The following is a 23,313-nucleotide window of genomic DNA, read 5'->3' on the forward strand; positions in this document are numbered from 1 at the left end:
TTTAGTGCTTATGTTAAGGATTTTAACAACACAGAGGCAACAGACTTTTATTCATGCTATTCCGAGCCGGCATGTGTGTTTGCTTTTGAAAGTGTATTACCTACTTCCTGTTAATGAACACCGGGGACTTGACTCTTTGACCAACGGGTTTATCGGTGCCTCGACGCTCTTGTGAGAGAGACACACTTCTAACTTCTTTCTTCACTTGCGGCCTCGATGTCAGAATAGATTTGTGCAGGCGGAGATGGCGGTGGTCCTGCTGCAGGCGCTGGAGCGGACGGAGCTCAACAAACTGCCCAAAGGCGTCCAAAACAAGCTGGAGAAGTTTGTCACGGACTTGCAGAAAACTAACGCGGCGCTCAGGACCGAGCAGGAGCGCTTCAAAGCCGACAGTGGTGCGTAGGACACAAACATCGCAGTGGAACATTATAAACTTCACTTTTTGCTGCGCGACTTGGCGATAAACTTTGTTCGTCGTCATTGGCGCTAATGTTAGCCACATTGCTAACTTTGACGAAAAATTGACTCAACCGGAAGTGTTTTATTTTGTTAATTTCCTTATTTTTTTTACGCGCGTTTTATCAATTATGCAAACGTTTTAGTTTCACAAAAAGAAAACGTTGAATGTAAGACTGCAGCTAACGATTATTTTTATATCGAGTATTATTTTTTCGATTAATCTATAGATTAATTATTATTCTGCTTTAGTATAAGCATTTCCAAAGTAAAAGCATTGCTTATTTTGCTTTAAAATGTGCAAAAATAAAATTAAACATCCAATACAAAAAAAGTGCAAAACCAAATATTCTGTAACAACATTTTAAAACATGGAATACCAACCTTTTTGAAAGCAAGAGCTACTTCTTGGGTACTGATTCATGCCAAGGGCTACCAGTTTGATACACACTTCAATAAATAGCCAATTTGCTCAATTTACCTTAACTAAATAAATCTATATATATAAAAAAATGGGTATTTCTATCCGTCATTCCGTCGTACATTTTTATTCCTTTAACAGAAGTTTTTTTTGTAGAGAATAAATGATGAAAAAACACTTAATTGAACGGTTTAAAAGAAGAGAAAACACACAAAAAAAAAGACAATTCAATTTTGAAACATAGTTTATCTTCAATTTCGACTCTTTAAAATTCAAAATTCAACCAAAAAAATGAAGAGAAAAACTAGCTAATTCAAATCTTTTTGAAAAAATTAAAAAAATAATTTATGGAACATCATTAGTCATTTTTCCTGATTAAGATTAATTGTAGAATTTTGATGACATGTTTTAAATAGGTTAAAATCCAATCTGCACTTTGTTAGAATATATAACAAATTGGACCAAGCTATATTTCTAACAAAGACAAATCATCATTTCTTCTAGATTTTCCAGAACAAAAATATTAAAAGAAATTCAAAAGACTTTGAAATAAAATTTAAATTTGATTCTACAGATTTTCTAGATTTGCCAGAATATTTTTGGGAATTTTAATCACAAGTTTGAAGAAATATTTCACAAATATTCTTTGTCAAAAAACAGAAGCTAAAATGAAGAATTAAATTAAAATGTATTTATTATTCTTTACAATAAAAAAAGAAAAATACTTGAACATTGATTTAAATTTTCAGGAAAGAAGAAGAAGAAATTTAAAAGGTAAAAAGGTATATGTGTTTGAAAATCCTAAAATCATTTTTAAGGTTGTATTTTTTTCTCTAAAATTGTCTTTCTGAAAGTTATAAGAAGCAAAGTAAAAAAATAAATGAAATTATTTAAACAAGTGAAGACCAAGTCTTTAAAATATTTTATTGGATTTTCAAATTCTATTTGAGTTTTGTCTCTCTTAGAATTAAAAATGTCCAGCAAAGTGAGACCAGCTTGCTAGTAAATAAATACAATTAAAAAAAAAGAGGCAGCTCACTGGTAAGTGCTGCTATTTGAGCTATTTTTAGAACAGGCCAGCGGGCGACTCATCTGGTCCTTACGGGCGACCTGGTGCCCGCGGGCATTTATTCTCTACAAAAAAAACCTTCCGTAAAAGGAAAAAAAATGTACGACAGAATAACAGACAGAAATACCCTTTTTTATATATATTTGGATTTATTTATTAAAGGTTAATTGAACAAATTGGCTGTTTCTGGCAATGTATTTAAGTGTGTATCAAACTGGTAGCCCTTGGCATGAATCAGTACCCAAGAAGTAGCTCTTTCTTTCAAAAAGGTTGCTGACCCCTGAATTATACAAACACATCAAAGAAAACATTGAATGTTGTGCAAACAAACTCCTTGTTAGTTTAGTTTAGGTCATTTTTCGTCTAATACAGAAATATCCATAGTGCGGCCCGCAGATCATTTTTTTAACGCAACCGAAAGGGACAAACGGTAGAAAATGGATGGATGGATGGAACGTGACACATTCTACAAATACTATTACAAAAAAAACATGAAAAAGTGTAATAAAAGAGCATACAGGTGAAATATGAGGAGAAAACTCTCAAATGTCGACTCAAATTTTTCATAAAGCTCACATGCAGCCTTTTTTTTTTCAAAATAAAAGTGTCATTGCTCCAAAAATAATAAAGAATCAAAATCAACATCGTTATGACTTATTGAACTATTGACAGCTCCAAATACTTCACTTTAAATATTACACTTTTAATTATTTTTCAAGGGAAATGTTTCCCATAAGTATTCCACGACAAAAAGGCCATATAAAAACAAATGTAAAATACATAAAAGGTATAATCTACACATAGATATGAAGTTGGTTTAGAGATTTAAGCCGTGAATGTTGCAAAAAATAAATACATGCATGGCAAATTATTAACTCTTTTATGAGTGATTCCCCAGAATTTTTTAGAGCATTTGCTCAAAAATGAACAAATCAAAATCAACGTTGTTATGAATGAAGTATTGATTTATTTGATAGTCCTATTACTTCACATTGGAATATTCCACTTTGAAACTCTTTTTGGGGAAAATATTGCATATTTGATGTTTTTCCTCATAAAAAAAAAAAAGTTTGAACAGCCTTAATCTGACACTCAGCAGGCTTTTAATGAGTGAATAACAATGTTGTTGTCGTCTTTGACCTACAGAGCAGCAGTACTTTGACATTGAGAAGAAACTCGGGGAGAGTCAGGAACAAATCATCTCTGCTACAAGAGACCTGCAGGCAGTCAAGGAGGAAAATACCAAACTGAGTGAGCCACTAAAACCATGGAGATGTCTTGTGATTCATGTCACTCATGCTAGCTTTGTTTGGTGCAGGTGAAGAGCTGAGTGCCCTGAAGGGGATAGAAGGAGACACACCTGGAGATAAAGCCCTGCCGCAGGTAGACACCTGGTGGAGGTGGTGGTGGTGGTGGAGACGGTGGTGTAATGTAACCTGCACCTGTGTTTGAGTCCAGCAGTCCAAAGCCAAGTATGAGATTGAGGCAGAGAAACGAGAGCTGGCCAGGCTCCTGGAGAAGAGAAGTCAGGAGGTGGAGAATCTCACAAGTAAGCATGAAGACTTGGCCAGTTGCCATGGTTACCTTTTTGTTGACAATGTGAAACTAAATGATTCAACTTAGCGGGATTGCAAAGTCACACAGCATAAAACATATTTTGTACTATCGTCTGCGTGAAAAGACGTCCTCGTGCTCCAGATAGTACGTCTTCTACATTCTGCTCCATAGTCACTTTCAGAACCGGGCTTTTTAAGTCTGTTCCCAGCTTGCAAAGGAACACACGTCATTATTTCACTTGTGAAAATGTACATTGTTTAAATCTATGTCTGCAAATGCTCCAGACACTGTCCAAAATAAACTTGATAAGCATTGATGAGATTCACCCGGTCACTACAACAGGATGCAATAGACTTCATGTACTCCACATTCGGGAATTGCAGATTCAAAAAGTCTACAAAAAAAAAGGTAAACACATGAAAACGAGAAAGAAACATTAAAGAACAGAAAGGTAAGAAAACATTATAAAGGACAGAGCTGCTGCTGCCACTTCAGCGGTGCCATTTTTGCATACAGCTACAAAAGTAAAACTTAACAGGAACCAAAAATAAGCAATAAATAATGTATTTTCCAGACTATGGAGCACACCGGTAAATAAGCCACACCCACAACATTTTTAGGAAAGTTTTTTTCCCCCCATATATTAGCTGCACAAGACTATAAGATGCAGATATATATGTTGTGAACTCAGTCATTTACGGGCTTCACGGTGGAAGAGGGGTTAGTGCGTCTGCCTCACAATACGAAGGTCCTGCAGTCCTGGGTTCAAATCCAGGCTCGGGATCTTTCTGTGTGGAGTTTGCATGTTCTCCCCATGACTGCGTGGGTTCTACTCCGGCTTCCTCCCACCTCCAAAGACATGCACCTGGGGATAGGCCCCTCCCACCTCCACAGACATGCACCTGGGGATAGGCCCCTCCCACCTCCACAGACATGCACCTGGGGATAGGCCCCTCCCACCTCCACAATCATGCACCTGGGGATAGGCCCCTCCCACCTCCACAGACATGCACCTGGGGATAGGCCCCTCCCACCTCCACAGACATGCACCTGGGGATAGGCCCCTCCCACCTCCACAGACATGCACCTGGGGATAGGCCCCTCCCACCTCCAAAGACATGCACCTGGGGATAGGCCCCTCCCACCTCCAAAGACATGCACCTGGGGATAGGCCCCTCCCACCTCCAAAGACATGCACCTGGGGATAGGTTGATTGGCAACACTAAATGGTCCCTAGTGTGTGAATGTTGTCTGTCTATCTGTGTTGGCCCTGTGATGAGGTGGCAACTTGTCCAGGGTGTACCCCGCCTTCCGCCCGATTGTAGCTGAGATAGGCGCCAGCGACCCCAAAAGGGAATAAGCGGTAGAAAATGGATGGATGGATAGTTATTTACACAGAAAGATTTTATAAAGGTTTATTTACATACATGAATTGTTTTCAAACGCTGTCTGTCATGCGGCAGTAAAACGACTGATCAAACAAAACAGAAGTCATGGTCATTACGGACTCAATAACTCCCGTGTGATATTTTGGTGGATTTGCAAAACTGAAATAATACAAAAAGAATGCCGTTGTAAGTTAATAATAGTAACACAGAGGATGGTACTTTTTTGTCACTTATTGTTTGTCTTTGGTACACTAATGTTTATATTTTAGGCCATTGGTTCTTTGTTTTATTTTTGCAAAAATATATACATCTATTTTTACATTGCTCTTTTTATCTTTGGTATAAATATTATTATGTAAAGTGGAAGTTATTGGTCATTTTTTTGGGTTCTTTGTTGTTGCTATTTTTGTATATTTTATTATTTGATCATGTTGAACTGCATTGTAATCTTTTATGTGGTGATTGTGTGATGTTTTTTTGCCTGGACCCCAGGAAGAATAGTCTCCACTGCGGTGTAGACTAATGGGGATCCTTAATAAACTAAACTCAACTAAACAGGACACTCGTAAACATGTTTACGTATTAGCTAATGCTAATAACGCTAGCTTGGTTACATTACGATAGCACGTACAAATATGCATGAACACACTCCTACAGACATCACACATGAACGCTTTAGTCAGTCAGAATAGTTTTAGTTATATTGTAAAACTTACAAATGTTGCTTGGAATGAAGAATGCATACGAGTAGAAGCGCTACGGATGATTAGAAGACGGAACAGCACTTGTACTTCCGGTTGAAAGCACTAAATGGAAGGAGACTGCAGCACCTGTCCAAGAGATGGCGCCACAGCACAGACAATAACACTGGTTCAGTGTATTTGCTTGTTTCTTATAAACTATTTTCATTGCGGCCGTCAGTGAAGAAAAATCCATGAATTAGCCGCACTGTTTTTAAAGTGTAGGAAAAAAAGTAGCAGTTACAGTACAATAATGAACATTTAAAAAAGTGAAATCCACTTCCAGGACATGAACATAAAGATGGGCGGGGGAGCAGACTGAGGGAGAGAAAGAAGGGGGCGGGAGGAGGGGCTTCTTGTCCTGTCTGCTCTGGCATATTTGAAAGAAAATTCTGGTCTCATCACAATTAAAGTGACCTAAAATGTCCTCATTATCAATCAATTTAGAATGTGGATGAATGAAAATGTATATTTGTGCACCTGTGTTAATGACATATGTTGTTGTTGTGTGCGTTTTTGTGCGCCTGTGTTAATGACATATGATGTTGTTGTTGTTGTCCGCCTGTGTTAATGACATATGTTGTTGTTGTGTGCGTTTTTTTGTGCCTGTGTTAATGACATATGTTGTTGTTGTTGTTTTTGTGCGCCTGTGTTAATGACATATGTTGTTGTTGTTTTTTTTGTGCGCCTGTGTTAATGACAAATGTTGTTGTTGTGCGCCTGTGTTAATGACATATGTTGTTGTTGTTGTTGTGCGCCTGTGTTAATGCCATATGTTGTTGTTGTTGTGTGCCTGTGTTAATGACATATGTTGTTGTTGTTGTGCGCCTGTGTTAATGACATGTTGTTGTTGTTGTTGTTGTGCGCCTGTGTTAATGACATATGATGTTGTTGTTGTGCGCCTGTGTTAATGACATATGTTGTTGTTGTTGTGCGCCTGTGTTAATGACATATGTTGTTGTGCGCCTGTGTTAATGACATATGTTGTTGTTGTTGTTGTTGTTGTGTGCCTGTGTTAATGACATATGTTGTTGTTGTTGTGCGCCTGTGTTAATGACATATGTTGTTGTTGTTGTGTGCCTGTGTTAATGACATATGTTGTTGTTGTTGTGCGCCTGTGTTAATGACATATGTTGTTGTTGTTGTTGTGCGCCTGTGTTAATGACATATGATGTTGTTGTTGTTGTGCGCCTGTGTTAATGACATATGTTGTTGTTGTTGTGCGCCTGTGTTAATGACATTGTTGTTGTGCGCCTGTGTTAATGACATATGTTGTTGTTGTTGTTGTTGTGCGCCTGTGTTAATGACATATGTTGTTGTTGTTGCTGTGTGCGTTTTTGTGCGCCTGTGTTAATGACATATGTTGTTGTTGTTGCTGTGTGCGTTTTTGTGCGCCTGTGTTAATGACATATGTTGTTGTTGTTGTGTGTGTTTTTGTGCACCTGTGTTAATGACATATGTTGTTGTTGTTGTGTGTGTTTTTGTGCGCCTGTGTTAATGACATATGTTGTTGTTGTTGTTTGTGTTTTTGTGCGCCTGTGTTAATGACATATGTTGTTGTTGTGTGCGTTTTTGTGCGCCTGTGTTAATGACATATGTTGTTGTTGTGTGCGTTTTTGTGCGCCTGTGTTAATGACATATGTTGTTGTTGTGTGCGTTTTTGTGCGCCTGTGTTAATGACATATGTTGTTGTTGTTGTGTGCGTTTTTGTGTGCCTGTGTTAATGACATATGTTGTTGTTGTGTGTGTTTTTGTGTGCCTGTGTTAATGACATATGTTGTTGTTGTGTGCCTGTGTTAATGACATATGTTGTTGTTGTGTGCGTTTTTGTGCGCCTGTGTTAATGACATATGTTGTTGTTGTTGTGTGCCTGTGTTAATGACATATGTTGTTATTGTGTGCCTGTGTTAATGACATGTTGTTGTTGTGTGCCTGTGTTAATGACATATGTTGTTGTTGTGCGCCTGTGTTAATGACATATGTTGTTGTTGTGTGCCTGTGTTAATGACATATGTTGTTGTGTGCCTGTGTTAATGACATATGTTGTTGTTGTGTGCCTGTGTTAATGACATATGTTGTTGTTGTGTGCCTGTGTTAATGACATATGTTGTTGTTGTTGTGTGCCTGTGTTAATGACATATGTTGTTGTTGTTGTTGTTGTGTGCCTGTGTTAATGACATATGTTGTTGTTGTTGTGTGCTTGCAGAAGATGTGCAGCATCTGAATGAGAAAGTGCTGGAGAGCAACAAGGTGAAGATGGAGCTGCAGTTGAAAGTGGATGAGCTGCAGTCCTCTGAGGCCTCTGTGCAGGTACACAAAGATGGCGTGCATATACTGTATTTCTACATGTGTTGTTGACACTCCTGCTATAAGTGGAAGACTGAGACTGCTGGTGCATGTTCTTGTAGCAGCGGGAGAAACGTCTGGCGCAGGAAAAAGAGCTGCTGGATAAGCAAATGAAGTGGTTGTCTGCACAACTGAAGAGCAAAACAGAAGAAGTGCTGAACACCAACAGACAAACGGGCAAAGAGATTTTGGATCTGCAAGGGAGTCTGAAGAGCAAGACTGAGCAGGTGACACACACACACACACACACACACGCTAATATGTTTGCTTGCTTCTCACCTGCATTTGCTGACCTTCTTTGTAAAAAATAATAACATTCTTTGATATGATTTATTTGTGTTAGTTGACCAGACTGGAGAGTCAGCTCAGTTCTCTGAAGCAGGCCAGCGAAAGCAAGCAGAAAATAGCAGAAAATCTCAACAACAAACTGAAACAGGTACGTACACACACCAATGTAGTCCTTGTGATGTGTGTGTTTACATTATGTATGTATGTGTGTGTCTATATTGCTGTATATATACACACACATATGTATGCCCATATAGATGGATAGATAGTACTTTATTGATTCCTTCAGGAAAATTAAAAATTCCAGCAGTAGTGTACAGAGTTGAGATCAATTAAACCAGGGGTCGGGAACCTTTTTGGCTGAGAGAGCCATACAAGCCAAATATTTTAAAAAGTACTTCCGTGAGAGCCATATAATATTTTTTTAAGACTGAACACAACTGAATGCGTGCATTTTTAAGTAAGACCAACATTTTTAGAGTATAATAAAATAAGTCTCTTATTCTTTTTAATAACATTGTTATTCTGAAGCGAGCCAACAATAAATAAAATACTTCTTACCATTAATGGGACTTCTTGAACAGGTGCGGTAGAAACCAGATGGATGGATTAAATTGCATGAGAATGTTTTATATTTTGAACGTTATTTTTGACACTGGGACTACCAGCGGAATTATTCATAATTATCGCATATAAGCAATGTCAGCTAAGATTTATCTGAGAGCCAGAAGCAGTCATCAAAAGAGCCACATCTGGCTCTAGAGCCATAGGTTCCCTACCCTTGAATTAAACAGTAAAAAGTAAATAATGGTGTTATAATCGAAATAAAATAGAAACATATTACAATAAAAATAAAAAGCAACAACATATACATTATATGGGTATATATGTATGTGTTTCTATAAATATATATGTATATACAGTACATATGGGTATAAATAATATACATATATATGTAAAGTATATATGGGTATACATATATATTGTATGTATGTATATTTATGGGTGTATATGTATGTATGGTAGTATATATGTTTGTATATGTGTGTAAAAAAAAAAGTATATATATATATAAAGGATCTTTTTTATCTATCTCTATTTTTTTATATGTGTATATATACATTTTTATCTCTACTTTTATACTTACATCTTTCTTTATATATATATATATATTTATATATATGTATATATATCTGTGTGTATGTATATATATATATATATATATATATATATATATATATATATATATATATATACATATGTATGTATATATATGTGTGTGTGTGTATATACATATGTATATATGTATGTATATATATGTGTGTGTGTGTGTGTATATGTATGTATATATATGTGTGTGTGTGTGTATGTATATATGTATGTATATATATGTGTGTGTATATATACATATGTATATATGTATGTATATATATGTGTGTGTATATATATATGTGTATATATACATATGTATATATGTATGTATATATGTGTGTGTGTATATATACATATGTATATATGTATGTATATATATGTGTGTGTGTGTGTGTGTATATATATATATATGTGTGTATATATACATATGTATATATGTATGTATAAAAATGTGTGTGTGTGTATATATATATATGTGTGTATATATACATATGTATATATGTATGTATATATATGTGTGTGTGTGTGTGTGTGTGTATATATATATATATGTGTGTATATATACATATGTATATATGTATGTATATATATGTGTGGGTGTGTGTATATATATATATGTATGTATGTATGTATATATATGTATGTGTGTGTGTGTGTGTGTGTGTATATATATATGTATATACTGTATCTGTATATATTAGGGTTTATGTGTGTGTGTATACTATATATATGCACATTGTAATATGTGCATATATATATATATATATGCAATATGTTAAAGTTATTCTTTGTTGTAAGTTAATCTACAGTATATTTACTTTTGTTATTTTATTTTATTTTATTTTATTTTTTTTTTAATGTTAGTAAGGTTTCGGAGGTGTACTTTTTTTTTTTTTTTTCCCTGAAGGAATCAAAGTACTATCTATATATCTTATAACAATTGTACAGACAAATGATACAACTTTTAGTCATGCTGGGGGCACAAAATGTTTTTTCCGGGGCTGCGTAACATGAAATAATTGAGAGTCAGTGACGTAGACCGAGGACCTCCTGTATCATGATGCATGTCAGTGTGTGTGAAATATTACCTGCGCACCAATCAACTGATCATATTCTTGGACCGACTCTCCAGGCCAAGGATGAACTGAGTAGCATGGAGGAGAAATACCGCAATGAGCTCAATGCTCACATCAAGTTGTCTTCTCTCTACAAGGTGAGACCTCCTCAGCCATCAACACATCCTACTTAAACATTTCAAGATCAAAGTACAAACACTAAGGATTGTTCCTCACAAAACAAAACGTGATTATTTGCTTGGTAAAATAACACTTTCATCAAATAAGAGCTGAAATAATGCCTGGATATAAATTTGATGGTTTTTGGTGCTGAGTTACATCATTATTCAAACATTTATTTTTACTTCACAAATCACAGGGAGTAGCATCAGATATGGAAAGTAAGAATGAAGAACTGAGCAGAGCCGTGGAAGAGTTCAGCAAAGTGGTTAAAAGCACCACAGAAGGTAATTATCCAGTTTTTTTGGTTTACTTGCAGTCCATCACATCTTTTTGTCTCCAGCTGTGTCACACAATGAAAGAACATTAATACTGTTTACTTGGAAATGTGCAGCGTCCAGACAACCTCTTTGAAAAACTGCAATATTACAGTAGTTTGCAATGCAATTGTGCATATTTGTGTGTGTGCGCCTTTTAAAATCGTCTTCTTTTTCTTGCGTACTTGCAGCCACCAAAATGTGGGAAAAGAAGGCGTCTGCTGCCGAGGAAGCAAAGAGCCAGTTGGAGGCAGAGCTTCAGGAAAAGATCAAGAAAATGGAGAAAGAGCTGGAAAACTCTTCCATAAAAGCTTCTAGCAAACTTTGCTGTAAGATAAAATGACTACTTTCTTTTCACCTCTCACCCAAAGTATGAGGAACTAGCTCACAGGTGTCAAAGTAAAGGTCCAGTGGGGCCAGATCATTCATTGGGGTTTTTCCAAAAGGTTAGAAATAATATTTGTAAATAAAGAAAAAAAAAAAGTAAATAAATAAAGTACAGTATTTACCGGACTATAGAGCACACTAGCATATAGGCCTCACCCACTAAATTTAAAAAGGAAAATATATTTGCATATATTAGCCGCACTAGCTAAAAAACGCAGATATATATTTTGTGAAATTAGTTATTTACACAAAAAGATTCAGTAAATGTTTTGTTTACATACCTTAAATGTTTTCCAAACAGTGTCTGTAACAGGGCAGTAAAACGGCTGATCAAACAAAACAGAAGTCATGGTCATGGACCCACGAGCTGCGCAAGCTAGCTCTCCCAACCAGCTAAACAGACTCAATAACTCCATGCTGACGTTTTGGGGAATTTACTGAGAAACTGCAAAAATACAAAAAGAATGTTATTATAAGTCAATAATACTAACACAGACACTCGTAAATGTGTTAGCATATTCGCTAATGCTAATTACATTACAATACTATGTAGAAATATGCATGAAAACCCTCCTGCAGACATCACACATTGGACGCTCGAGTCAGTCAAACTAGTTTTAGTTATATTGTAAACGTACAAGCGTTGCCTGGAGTGTGAATAAAAAGTCCTTTCGAGTAAAAACTCTGGACGATTTGAAAGCTCTAAACAGAAGGGCACTGAAGCAGCTGCTTTTTTCAAACTTGACTAAAAGATGGCGCCATAGCACAAACAATAACACACCTTTTCAGTGTATTGGCCTGTAATTTGTTTTTCAACTATTTGCATTATGACTGTCAGCAAAAAAAAAAAAAATCCATGATTCAATTGCACTGTTTTATAAGCCGCAGGATTCGAAGCGTAGGAAAAAGTTGCAGCCTATAGTCCAAAAATGTACAGTACTTATCTTGTCTTACTAAGTGTATTTGTTCTTTGCATTTTGACAGAAATGCCGTTGTATGCAATAGTGTATGTTTTAAACTTTAATATTATCTATTCATGCGGCAAATATTAAACTATTATACGTTTTAAACTTTTTTCAAGTTCAAATAAAAATATGATTTCAAAGCGAGTTATCCATCAAAATGTACACTGTGAAACTATATATTTTATGGTAAAAAATAAATAAATTGACAGCTCAGTTGTCACAATTTGACTGTAAATAAAACAATAGTGTTGTTTTTCCATTCAAAACTACTGTAAATTTTACAAGAAAATGTGACGACTGACCTAAAAAATCCCCAAAATGTTTTCAGTTTATGTCAAAAAATGTAATAATCAGATGCACATGTAATAGTATAATATGACCATGAGGTGGATCCCTATATATTTATATGTTGGAGGGCAGCCATGTGGTCCTCAGTAAAAATGAGTTTGACACTCCTGCCCGAGCTATTCTGCTATATAATTAATAGTCCTAGTCTCTATACCCATGCAATATGTCGACTAAATCCAAACTTAAATGTGCTTAAAAGTACCTAAATGCCAAAAAGAAAGCAAGCAGTCTGAGACCTTTCTATACTTTTAACAATATAATACTCGTGCTACACACTCGGCTTAGCCAGAAAGCTAACGGTGTCATAACATAACATGACTTGACCAAATCTTGTCTGGCTAATTGTTCTTTTGGAATGTTTTCTTTGCCACAAGGTGTGCCTTCTGTGAGCGAGGAGCAGCTGGAGTCCATGTGTCCGTCTGCAGCTGCCATCGCTGCCATCGTCAAGCCCGGCATGAAGTTCTTTGACGTGAGTCGCACTGCAGCCACACGGCAAAATCAATAGATGGCTTTTGAAGCAAGTTTTCTTGCTCAACTCTTGACTCCTTCTGCCAGAAAACTACTAGAATTAATTGTAATGGCTGTCAGGTCTCGGGCTTTTACTCCATATTGCACACATGAACATCACACAATTTGCATCATTTTCTTTAAAAAATCTAAACATTTTTATACGTACATTTAAAGCAAATATGTGTTATTGTTAATTAGTATTACAGCCGCGGTCAAAAGTGTTTGTAAAGAACGTGATGTAGTGATTGGAGCACATACTTGTTGCTCACAAAAAACATTCATGAAGTTTGCTTCTTTTATGAATTTATTATGTCTCTACTGAAAATGTGAGCAATCATACAGCAATGTTAATATTTGCTTACATGTCCCTTGGCAAGTTTACCTGCAATAAGACGCTTTTGGTGGCCATCCACAAGCTTCTGCTTACATTTTTCACCACAAAATTGCTGCAGTTTAGCTAAATGTGTTGTTTTTTGTGACATGGACTTGTTTCTTCAGCATTGTCCACACCTTTAAGTCAGGACTTTGGGAAGGCCATTCTAAAACCTTCATGATTTAGCCTTCCTTCTACCACTTTTGGGGTCATTGTCCTGTTGGTCCAAAACCCAGCCTCCCCCCTGATGATTTTAGCTTGTCCAGGCCCGCACGCTGCTGTCTTGGATCCGCTTGAACTGAACTCTCGCAGTTGTGTTGGAGCCACTATGGATTGAACTTTCACAGTATCATGTTAGACCCGCTTGACATCCATTGCTTTCGGTCCACTAGAGGGGGGGGTTGCCCACATCTGAGGTCCTCTCCAAGGTTTCTCATAGTCAGCATTGTCACTGGCGTCCCACTGGATGTGAATTCTCCCTGCCCACTGGGTGTGAGTTTTCCTTGCCTTTTTGTGGGTTCTTCCGAGGATGTTGTAGTCGTAATGATTTGTGCAGTCCTTTGAGACATTTGTGATTTGGGGCTATATAAATAAACATTGATTGATTGATTGATGGTCCTGAACAATTTGGAGCTAATCCTCCTTTTTCATTGTCCCATTTAAAGCAGCAGTTCCATTGGCAGCAAAACAGGCCCAGAGCATAATACTACCACCACCATGCTTGGTGGTAGGTCTGGTGTTCCTGGGAGTAAAGGCCTCACATTTTCTCCTCCAAACATAATGCTGGGTATTGTGGCCAAACAGCTCCATTTTTCTTTCATCTGACATCACACGGACCTTCTGGAGCAGTGGTTCTTAACCTGGGTTCGATCGAACCCCTATGGGTTCGGTGAGTTGGCCTTAGGGGTTCGGTGGAGCCTCCGCCGCGGAGGTCAAGCCACACTTGACTCATGGTGTACATAAAAACTTCTCCCTCTCGTGATATTACGGATACGGCAACAGCAGAAGTCCAACTGATTTGCAGGCGTGTAATTTGTTGAGAATTCATGCACTGTGTTGGTTTTGTTCTTACAACAAGGTGATGTTCATGCACGGTTCATTTTGTGCACCAGTAAAAAAATCATATAACTTTGTCTTGAATTTGAAAAATATATATATTTTTCACTAAAGAAGGGTTCGGAAACTGGAGGGGTTTGGTACCTCCAACAAGGTTAAGAACCACTGTTCTAGAGGAAAGTTGTGTGTTCATGCATGAAAGAAATGCAACGCAAGGTTCTTTACGGACTTAAAAACAATACACCGACGACCCATCATCAATCACACACTAACGCAGAGAGGAGTGCATGTTTTGAGTACAGAGGAGCCAGGTGAGGAAACACTATCTCATCAGACCACGCCCACCAGGACGCTGACACAAAGTGCATAACCCCGGATGGAGAGGGAGGAACACTGGAAAGTGAAAATAATAAAAGATGTAAAATAGTAAGAACTAGAGATGCGCGGTTTGCGGTCTCATCCGCGGGGTCAGCGGGTAAACCGCGGGTCGGGCGGTTGACATGACGAAAAAATAGATTTTAATTAGATTCGGGCGGGTGGCGGATGAACCATCTGGAGATATTTCATATACATGGTCCTGGGATCTGTATCCTTTGCCATTCAAAGAGCCATTTAAGTGAAGAAGTCAATAGGAGACGCTATTATTCTCTTGAATGACTGCCGGTAGTCACCCAGATATTAAATATTAGTGCGTGCTATGAAGCCATTGGCTTTGTCGCCTTCTACAACATGTACCATCTGCTTGTCAGTCCAGCATCATGTTGTGTGTGGTTTCCGCGGCAACACGCACACGACTGCAAGGCATACTGGGTGACACAGAGTACACTAATGGTCGTGATATAAACAATTTTAACACTCTTAGTAATATGCACCACGCTGTGAAGCCACACCAATTAAGACCGACAAACATGTTTCGGGAGAACATCCCCACAGTAACACAACATAAACGCAACACAACAAATACCCATAATCCGTAGTATTCATGACACTTCCTGACTCTGTGTCACCCAGTATGCCTTTCAATCTCGTATGTGTGATTGAGGAAGCTGCACACAACATGTTGCTGGACCAACAATCGGTTGGTACATGTTGTTGAAGGTGTCAGAAGCAATGGCTTCACAGCACGCCCTTATTCCTGTCATCAGAATAAACGCTAATGGATAGTCGCGAGACCGTTAGCGGCTCCACATGACTTCATCACTCTGTGAAACAGGTTTAAATAGCTCTGTAAGTGGTAAAGGCGGCCGACCTCTGATGTAATTCAGCGGGTACGGTCCTGATAAAATGATGGTTCGGGTGGATGGCGGATGATATAATTGCCTATCCGCGCATCTCTAGTAAGAACCATATTCGTAAAACAGGACATCAAGATGTTGAAATCTAGAATTGAGCCTCGTTGACGCTGCAAGGTCAATCCGTCTGGTTGTGTGTGTCTGTGCTCTCAGTTGTACAACGCATACTCGGAGTGCCAGACTCAGCTGCAGCTGGAGAAGCAGGAGACCAGGAGGGTGAGCAAAGTGTTGGAGGACATCGTGCAGGAGGTGGAGTCCAAAGCACCCGTCCTGAGGCGGCAGAGAGAGGAGTACGAGAACATGCAGAGCTCCATGGCCTCCCTGTGGAACAAACTGGAACAGGCCCGCACGGTCCGTGAGACCCCTGGTTGTCATCCTTTTCATTCCACCCTCATGCAGAATAACAACTTCCCTGCTGCCATGTTCAGGAGATCTACAGCTTACAGAAAGAGAAGGAGGAGGCCAAGCAGCAGTGTGACAACTTGGAGAAGGACAAGCTGAGGGCAGACAGACTCCTGGATGACACGTCCACACAAGTACTGCACTTCCTGGACAATTAGCCTTGCTACCAAACCAAGAAAATGGAATCATAAATTAGATTAGAGAAAGGAAAATACTCAAAAAATGTTTGGTGATTGGCCAAATGACTGCTGATATTATTAGTGCTGTCCAGTCATTATTTTAATCATTCATTTGAATTTAAAGTTATTACTCGCTTGCATTAACTGAAAAAGAGCCTGATATTTGGACACATATTACATTCTACTTTCAAAATGTCATTCAGCAACATCAATTAAATGTTCTAGACCAGGGGTGCCCACACTTTTTCAGCAGCCAAACTACTTTTTAAATGACCAAGAGGAGGTGATCTACCTCATACATCCATGTATGTATGTATGGATGGATGGATGGATGTATCCGTGCCAGCAACTTGAGGGTTCCAGGTTCCATCCCAGCTTCTGCCATCCTAGTCACTGCCGTTGTGTCCTTGGGCAAGACACTTGACCCACCTGCATCCAGTGCCACCCACACCGCTTTAAATGGAACTTAGACATTGGCTTTCACTATGTAAAGCGCTTTGAGTCACTAGAGAAAAGCGCTATATAAATATAATTCACTACACTTCACACATATATATATATTTATACATTTATTTATTATATACTATTATACTAGATGTATAATGATATATATACTTTGTTTTTCAAATCAGCTCCCTCTGCCACGTTAAAATTCGCTTTGAATAATGACAAATAAGAAAGCAACGCCACACAAAAGTTAAAATCTTTGATTAACGACAAATAAGGAAGCAACCCCACACAAAAGTTAAAATCTTCTTTGAATAACGACAAATAAGAAAGCAACGCCACACAAAAGTTAAAATCTTTGAATAATGATAAATAAGGAAGCAACCCCACACAAAAGTTAAAATCTTTGAATAATGACAAATAAAGAAGCAACCCTACACAAAAGTTAAAATCTTCTTTGAATAACGACAAATAAGAAAGCAAAGCCACACCAAAGTTTAAATCTTCTTGGAATAATGACAAATAAGGAAGCAACCCCACACAAAAGTTAAAATCTTTGAATAATGACAAATAAGGAAGCAACGCCACACAAAAGTTAAAATCTTTGAATAATGACAAATAAGGAAGCAACCCCACATAAAAGCTAAAATCTTTGAATAACGACAAAGAAGAAAGTGAAGCCACACCAAAGTTTAAATCTTCTTGGAATAATGAAAAATAAGGAAGCAACACCACACAAAAGTTTGTAAAACCATATTTCCTCCTCAAAAGTTCCTCAAAGTCACGACCATGTTTTACCAACTGTCCTCCTAGCGATCCATTACTCCACAGGCCAATATTAATCCACTGAAAAAAGTGCAACATTTAGGTAATATATAATAATCCATAAAGCTGCTTTGAAGCAAGACAGCATCCGCTGTGACTGACAGGTCTGTAGTTGACGTCTGATGACACGTTTGTGTCGTTGACACATTTTGCTTAAACCTGTTTCAGTTATTTCTGTCTCTTGACTACAAACTGGAGGATCGAGCCTTACACTCGTTCCCTGAGTCTTTGTATTTATATCACACACACAACTGTAGCACAACACTCAACATGCCGGCAGGTCCGTCACTCAAATACGTCCGTGTGCAACATAAACAAACAACTGATATTGTTACAAAATGCACACCCTTAACATGCTTATTGATTGCATTGATTAACATATTTGATACATTTTACATGATGTATGTGCTCTGCACATGTTAGACATATATCAATATTATTTCCCATAAACCCAGTGATGGATGTGTGTGGTGTTTACAAGAACAGTTGACTTCTGTAAGACTTAAAAACATGTGTTGATAAGACTTAACTGCTCTGAGATGTTACACATGTTGAAGCTCTTATGGTTTATTTTGTGCCAATATAAATGTTAATCAAAATGCATTTTTTCCACATCTTTGTTTCCGCAAATGACATATAGTACCGATAAATACAGATATCGTACCGATAAAACCTTAAAGATATACATCCCTCGTAGCAATAAAGTCTGGAATAGTGTCAATGAATGAAAAGGTCCTTGGGGATTTCACACTTCCAGGGATGAGGATGACGGGTTGTTTACAAAACTTAATCATGACTAAATGATTATTACAGGACTTAAAAGGGTCAAATCTAGTATTGCATCATTTTTGTAAGACACCCCTTCCCTGTTTTGTCCAGGTGTGCGTGCTGCTGGTCCAGTTGGAGGAAGCCAGAGGGAACCGGGTGGCCAAAGGCGACGGCAGCTCCTTTGATAATTCCAGCACCTCTCAGACCCTCAGGCCCGACCAGCTTTCCTTCCGCAGCGTGGAAGAGCTGCAGAAGCAAAACCAGAGACTGCTGGAAAGGCTGCGGAAGTTGGAGGACGAGAAGAGCCGGCAGCAAGCACATTTAACATCAGCACGGTAGTCTTTTTAAAATTTCTCTTTATTTCAATCCTACGGAGGTTTAATACAACATTTGCACAACCCCAGACTTAGTATGACTTTCTGATTTATTGTGGCATTTCAGGTCTTTGGAAATGATTAGTATCATTGTGGAACTGTCACGCTATTTCTGGCATGTGATACAAAAAGTGATGTAGCAAGGTGCAAAGTTACATTAAAGATGCAAGTAGTTTTTAAATACACCAGTGAGTGATGTGCAGAAATATCCACTCTGCCAATACCACATTTTTATGCCTTAATCAAAATATCCATACTTTTGATACTTTAGTTCAACGGTATCCAAACCTTTTCCACCGAGGTCCTTATGTTGAAGTATTTCAGGGCCATGTTTGTCAGAATAATTGTATCTAAGTTATCACAAAACTTTGTGTTCCCGTCTTTGATCCTACCAAGCAAAAGCCTTGTAAAACTCCACTGTGTACGATCGTAGGAGACAGGACGGGTTCGGTTTCTTTGATGTATTGTAACCCACAGGAAGATCTTGTCTTGACAAAAGCGGAGAGAAAGCAAGACCTGGCCCGAGCTCCAGGCATCTTATTGTTGAACTGTTTTGTGACCGAAGGCAATAGCTGTTTACGACCCACGTCCCTTTAGAAACAGCTGTTGCTATGTAAAGAGGGAAAGTCCAATTAAAAGAGGTGGCGTACAATTAATTCTCTTGCCAGAGCGTGGTGGGAAGACTGTACAAAGAGTACACAGCCCAGCTAAATTGAATTCTGTCTCTTTTTAATTCCTTGCTTCTTGTCTGTTTGATAGATGTCATCGGGGTTTTGAACCTGACAATGTTGATCATTTTTTTATTCCAAATAATGCTAAAAAGCGATTTTTTTGTCATTATCGGTCCTCATTGGGTCAGTGTTTTTCAACCTTTTTTGAGCCAAGGCACATTTTTTGTGTTGAAAAAATGCGGAGGCACACCACCAGCAGAAATCATTAAAATAACTAAACTCAGTTGACAGTAAAAAGTTGTTGTGGCAATTGTTGGATACGACTTTAAAGCATAAGCAAGCATCATGACTATAGGTCTTGTCTCAAAGTAGGTGTACTGTCACCACCTGTCACATCACACCCTGACTTATTTGCACTTTTTTACTCTTTTCCTGTGTGAAAGACACCCTGCAACCCAGATGTGATCACAACATAAAAAGCACAGGAAAGCTACATTTCAAAAGAGAGGTAAAACAAAAGTAGTGATCAGAAGGAAAAAAATGATGAAAAATACGTTGGACAAGCAGAAATGCACAAAGCCATGTTCTTTTACAGTGGAAGTCTACTATTTCTTTAGCACCTGCAGTTAGTAAACTCTTCCAAAAGTTGGTGGCAAATCCCAAACAATAACTCACTTTTCTGTTTATGTTAGGTTCTGCACATGTCAGAGTAAAGTATTCTGATTTAAGGTCATAATCACATCATTTTTCCAGGGCCCATGTACACCGTAACATTGTAATCCCAATTAAAAGAGGTGGCGTAGAATTAATTCTCTTGCCAGAGCGTGGTGGGAAGACTGTACAAAGAGTACAGCCCAGCTAAATTGAATTCTGTCTCTTTTTAATTCCTTGCTTCTTGTCTGTTTGATAGATGTCATCGGGGTTTTGAACCTGACAATGTTGATCATTTTTTTATTCCAAATAATGCTAAAAAGCGATTTTTTTGTCATTATCGGTCCTCATTGGGTCAGTGTTTTTCAACCTTTTTTGAGCCAAGGCACATTTTTTGTGTTGAAAAAACGCGGAGGCACACCACCAGCAGAAATCATTAAAATAACTCAACTCAGTTGACAGTAAAAAGTTGTTGTGGCAATTGTTGGATACGACTTCAAAGCATAAGCAAGCATCATGACTATAGGTCTTGTCTCAAAGTAGGTGTACTGTCACCACCTGTCACATCACACCCTGACTTATTTGCACTTTTTTACTCTTTTCCTGTGTGAAAGACACCCTGCAACCCAGATGTGATCACAACATAAAAAGCACAGGAAAGCTACATTTCAAAAGAGAGGTAAAACAAAAGTAGTGATCAGAAGGAAAAAAATGATGAAAAATACGTTGGACAAGCAGAAATGCAAAAAGCCATGTTCTTTTACAGTGGAAGTCTATTTCTTTAGCACCTGCAGTTAGTAAACTCTTCCAAAAGTTGGTGGCAAATCCCAAACAATAACTCACTTTTCTGTTTATGTTAGGTTCTGCACATGTCAGAGTAAAGTATTCTGATTTAAGGTCATAATCACATCATTTTTCCAGGGCCCATGTACACCGTAACATTGTAATCCCAATTAAAAGAGGTGGCGTAGAATTAATTCTCTTGCCAGAGCGTGGTGGGAAGACTGTACAAAGAGTACAGCCCAGCTAAATTGAATTCTGTCTCTTTTCAATTCCTTGCTTCTTGTCTGTTTAATAGATGTCATCGGGGTTTTGAACCTGACAATGTTGATACTTTTTTTATTCCAAACAATGCTAAAAAGCGATATTTTGTCATTATCAGTCCTCATTGGGTCAGTGTTTTTCCACCTTTTTTGAGCCAAGGCACATTTTTTGTGTTGAAAAAATGCGGAGGCACACCACCAGCAGAAATCATTAAAATAACTCAACTCAGTTGACAGTAAAAAGTTGTTGTGGCAATTGTTGGATACGACTTCAAAGCATAAGCAAGCATGCATGACTATAGGTCTTGTCTCAAAGTAGGTGTACTGTCACCACCTGTCACATCACACCCTGACTTATTTGCACTTTTTTACTCTTTTCCTGTGTGAAAGACACCCTGCAACCCAGATGTGATCACAACATAAAAAGCACAGGAAAGCTACATTTCAAAAGAGAGGTAAAACAAAAGTAGTGATCAGAAGGAAAAAAATGATGAAAAATACGTTGGACAAGCAGAAATGCACAAAGCCATGTTCTTTTACAGTGGAAGTCTACTATTTCTTTAGCACCTGCAGTTAGTAAACTCTTCCAAAAGTTGGTGGCAAATCCCAAACAATAACTCACTTTTCTGTTTATGTTAGGTTCTGCACATGTCAGAGTAAAGTATTCTGATTTAAGGTCATAATCACATCATTTTTCCAGGGCCCATGTACACCGTAACATTGTAATCCCAATTAAAAGAGGTGGCGTAGAATTAATTCTCTTGCCAGAGCGTGGTGGGAAGACTGTACAAAGAGTACAGCCCAGCTAAATTGAATTCTGTCTCTTTTTAATTCCTTGCTTCTTGTCTGTTTGATAGATGTCATCGGGGTTTTGAACCTGACAATGTTGATCATTTTTTTATTCCAAATAATGCTAAAAAGCGATTTTTTTGTCATTATCGGTCCTCATTGGGTCAGTGTTTTTCAACCTTTTTTGAGCCAAGGCACATTTTTTGTGTTGAAAAAACGCGGAGGCACACCACCAGCAGAAATCATTAAAATAACTCAACTCAGTTGACAGTAAAAAGTTGTTGTGGCAATTGTTGGATACGACTTCAAAGCATAAGCAAGCATGCATGACTATAGGTCTTGTCTCAAAGTAGGTGTACTGTCACCACCTGTCACATCACACCCTGACTTATTTGCACTTTTTTACTCTTTTCCTGTGTGAAAGACACCCTGCAACCCAGATGTGATCACAACATAAAAAGCACAGGAAAGCTACATTTCAAAAGAGAGGTAAAACAAAAGTAGTGATCAGAAGGAAAAAAATGATGAAAAATACGTTGGACAAGCAGAAATGCAAAAAGCCATGTTCTTTTACAGTGGAAGTCTATTTCTTTAGCACCTGCAGTTAGTAAACTCTTCCAAAAGTTGGTGGCAAATCCCAAACAATAACTCACTTTTCTGTTTATGTTAGGTTCTGCACATGTCAGAGTAAAGTATTCTGATTTAAGGTCATAATCACATCATTTTTCCAGGGCCCATGTACACCGTAACATTGTAATCCCAATTAAAAGAGGTGGCGTAGAATTAATTCTCTTGCCAGAGCGTGGTGGGAAGACTGTACAAAGAGTACAGCCCAGCTAAATTGAATTCTGTCTCTTTTCAATTCCTTGCTTCTTGTCTGTTTAATAGATGTCATCGGGGTTTTGAACCTGACAATGTTGATACTTTTTTTATTCCAAACAATGCTAAAAAGCGATATTTTGTCATTATCAGTCCTCATTGGGTCAGTGTTTTTCCACCTTTTTTGAGCCAAGGCACATTTTTTGTGTTGAAAAAATGCGGAGGCACACCACCAGCAGAAATCATTAAAATAACTCACCTCAGTTGACAGCAAAAAGTTGTTGTGGCAATTGTTGGATACGACTTTAAAGCATAAGCAAGCATGCATGACTATAGGTCTTGTCTCAAAGTAGGTGTACTGTCACCACCTGTCACATCACACCCTGACTTATTTGGACTTGTTTGCTGTTTTCCTGTGTGAAAGACACCCTGCAACCAGGATGTG

General features: G+C 38.0%; 1 protein-coding gene across 6 annotated transcripts in view; it reads left to right on the plus strand.

The window, feature by feature from the left end:
• Positions 1 to 23,313, plus strand: part of LOC133545613 (nucleoprotein TPR-like) — a 135,367-nt gene continuing 112,054 nt past the window's right edge. The window contains exons 1-15 of one of the 6 annotated variants that reach the window (XM_061891364.1): positions 1 to 171; positions 229 to 395; positions 3,093 to 3,197; positions 3,265 to 3,329; positions 3,405 to 3,495; positions 7,838 to 7,941; positions 8,040 to 8,204; positions 8,321 to 8,413; positions 10,550 to 10,630; positions 10,852 to 10,939; positions 11,161 to 11,298; positions 13,044 to 13,138; positions 16,054 to 16,251; positions 16,329 to 16,436; positions 18,633 to 18,856. In XM_061891364.1, coding sequence (XP_061747348.1) covers positions 11 to 171; positions 229 to 395; positions 3,093 to 3,197; positions 3,265 to 3,329; positions 3,405 to 3,495; positions 7,838 to 7,941; positions 8,040 to 8,204; positions 8,321 to 8,413; positions 10,550 to 10,630; positions 10,852 to 10,939; positions 11,161 to 11,298; positions 13,044 to 13,138; positions 16,054 to 16,251; positions 16,329 to 16,436; positions 18,633 to 18,856 — 1,883 coding nt within the window. In that variant the 5' untranslated portion in view covers positions 1 to 10. The remainder of the gene's footprint in view (positions 172 to 228; positions 396 to 3,092; positions 3,198 to 3,264; positions 3,330 to 3,404; positions 3,496 to 7,837; positions 7,942 to 8,039; positions 8,205 to 8,320; positions 8,414 to 10,549; positions 10,631 to 10,851; positions 10,940 to 11,160; positions 11,299 to 13,043; positions 13,139 to 16,053; positions 16,252 to 16,328; positions 16,437 to 18,632; positions 18,857 to 23,313) is intronic. The other 5 variants (XM_061891361.1, XM_061891363.1, XM_061891360.1 and 2 more) reach the window with 5 other exon arrangements.

Source organism: Nerophis ophidion, linkage group LG28 (genome assembly GCF_033978795.1).
Source record: "Nerophis ophidion isolate RoL-2023_Sa linkage group LG28, RoL_Noph_v1.0, whole genome shotgun sequence".
NCBI classification, from domain to species: domain Eukaryota; kingdom Metazoa; phylum Chordata; class Actinopteri; order Syngnathiformes; family Syngnathidae; genus Nerophis; species Nerophis ophidion.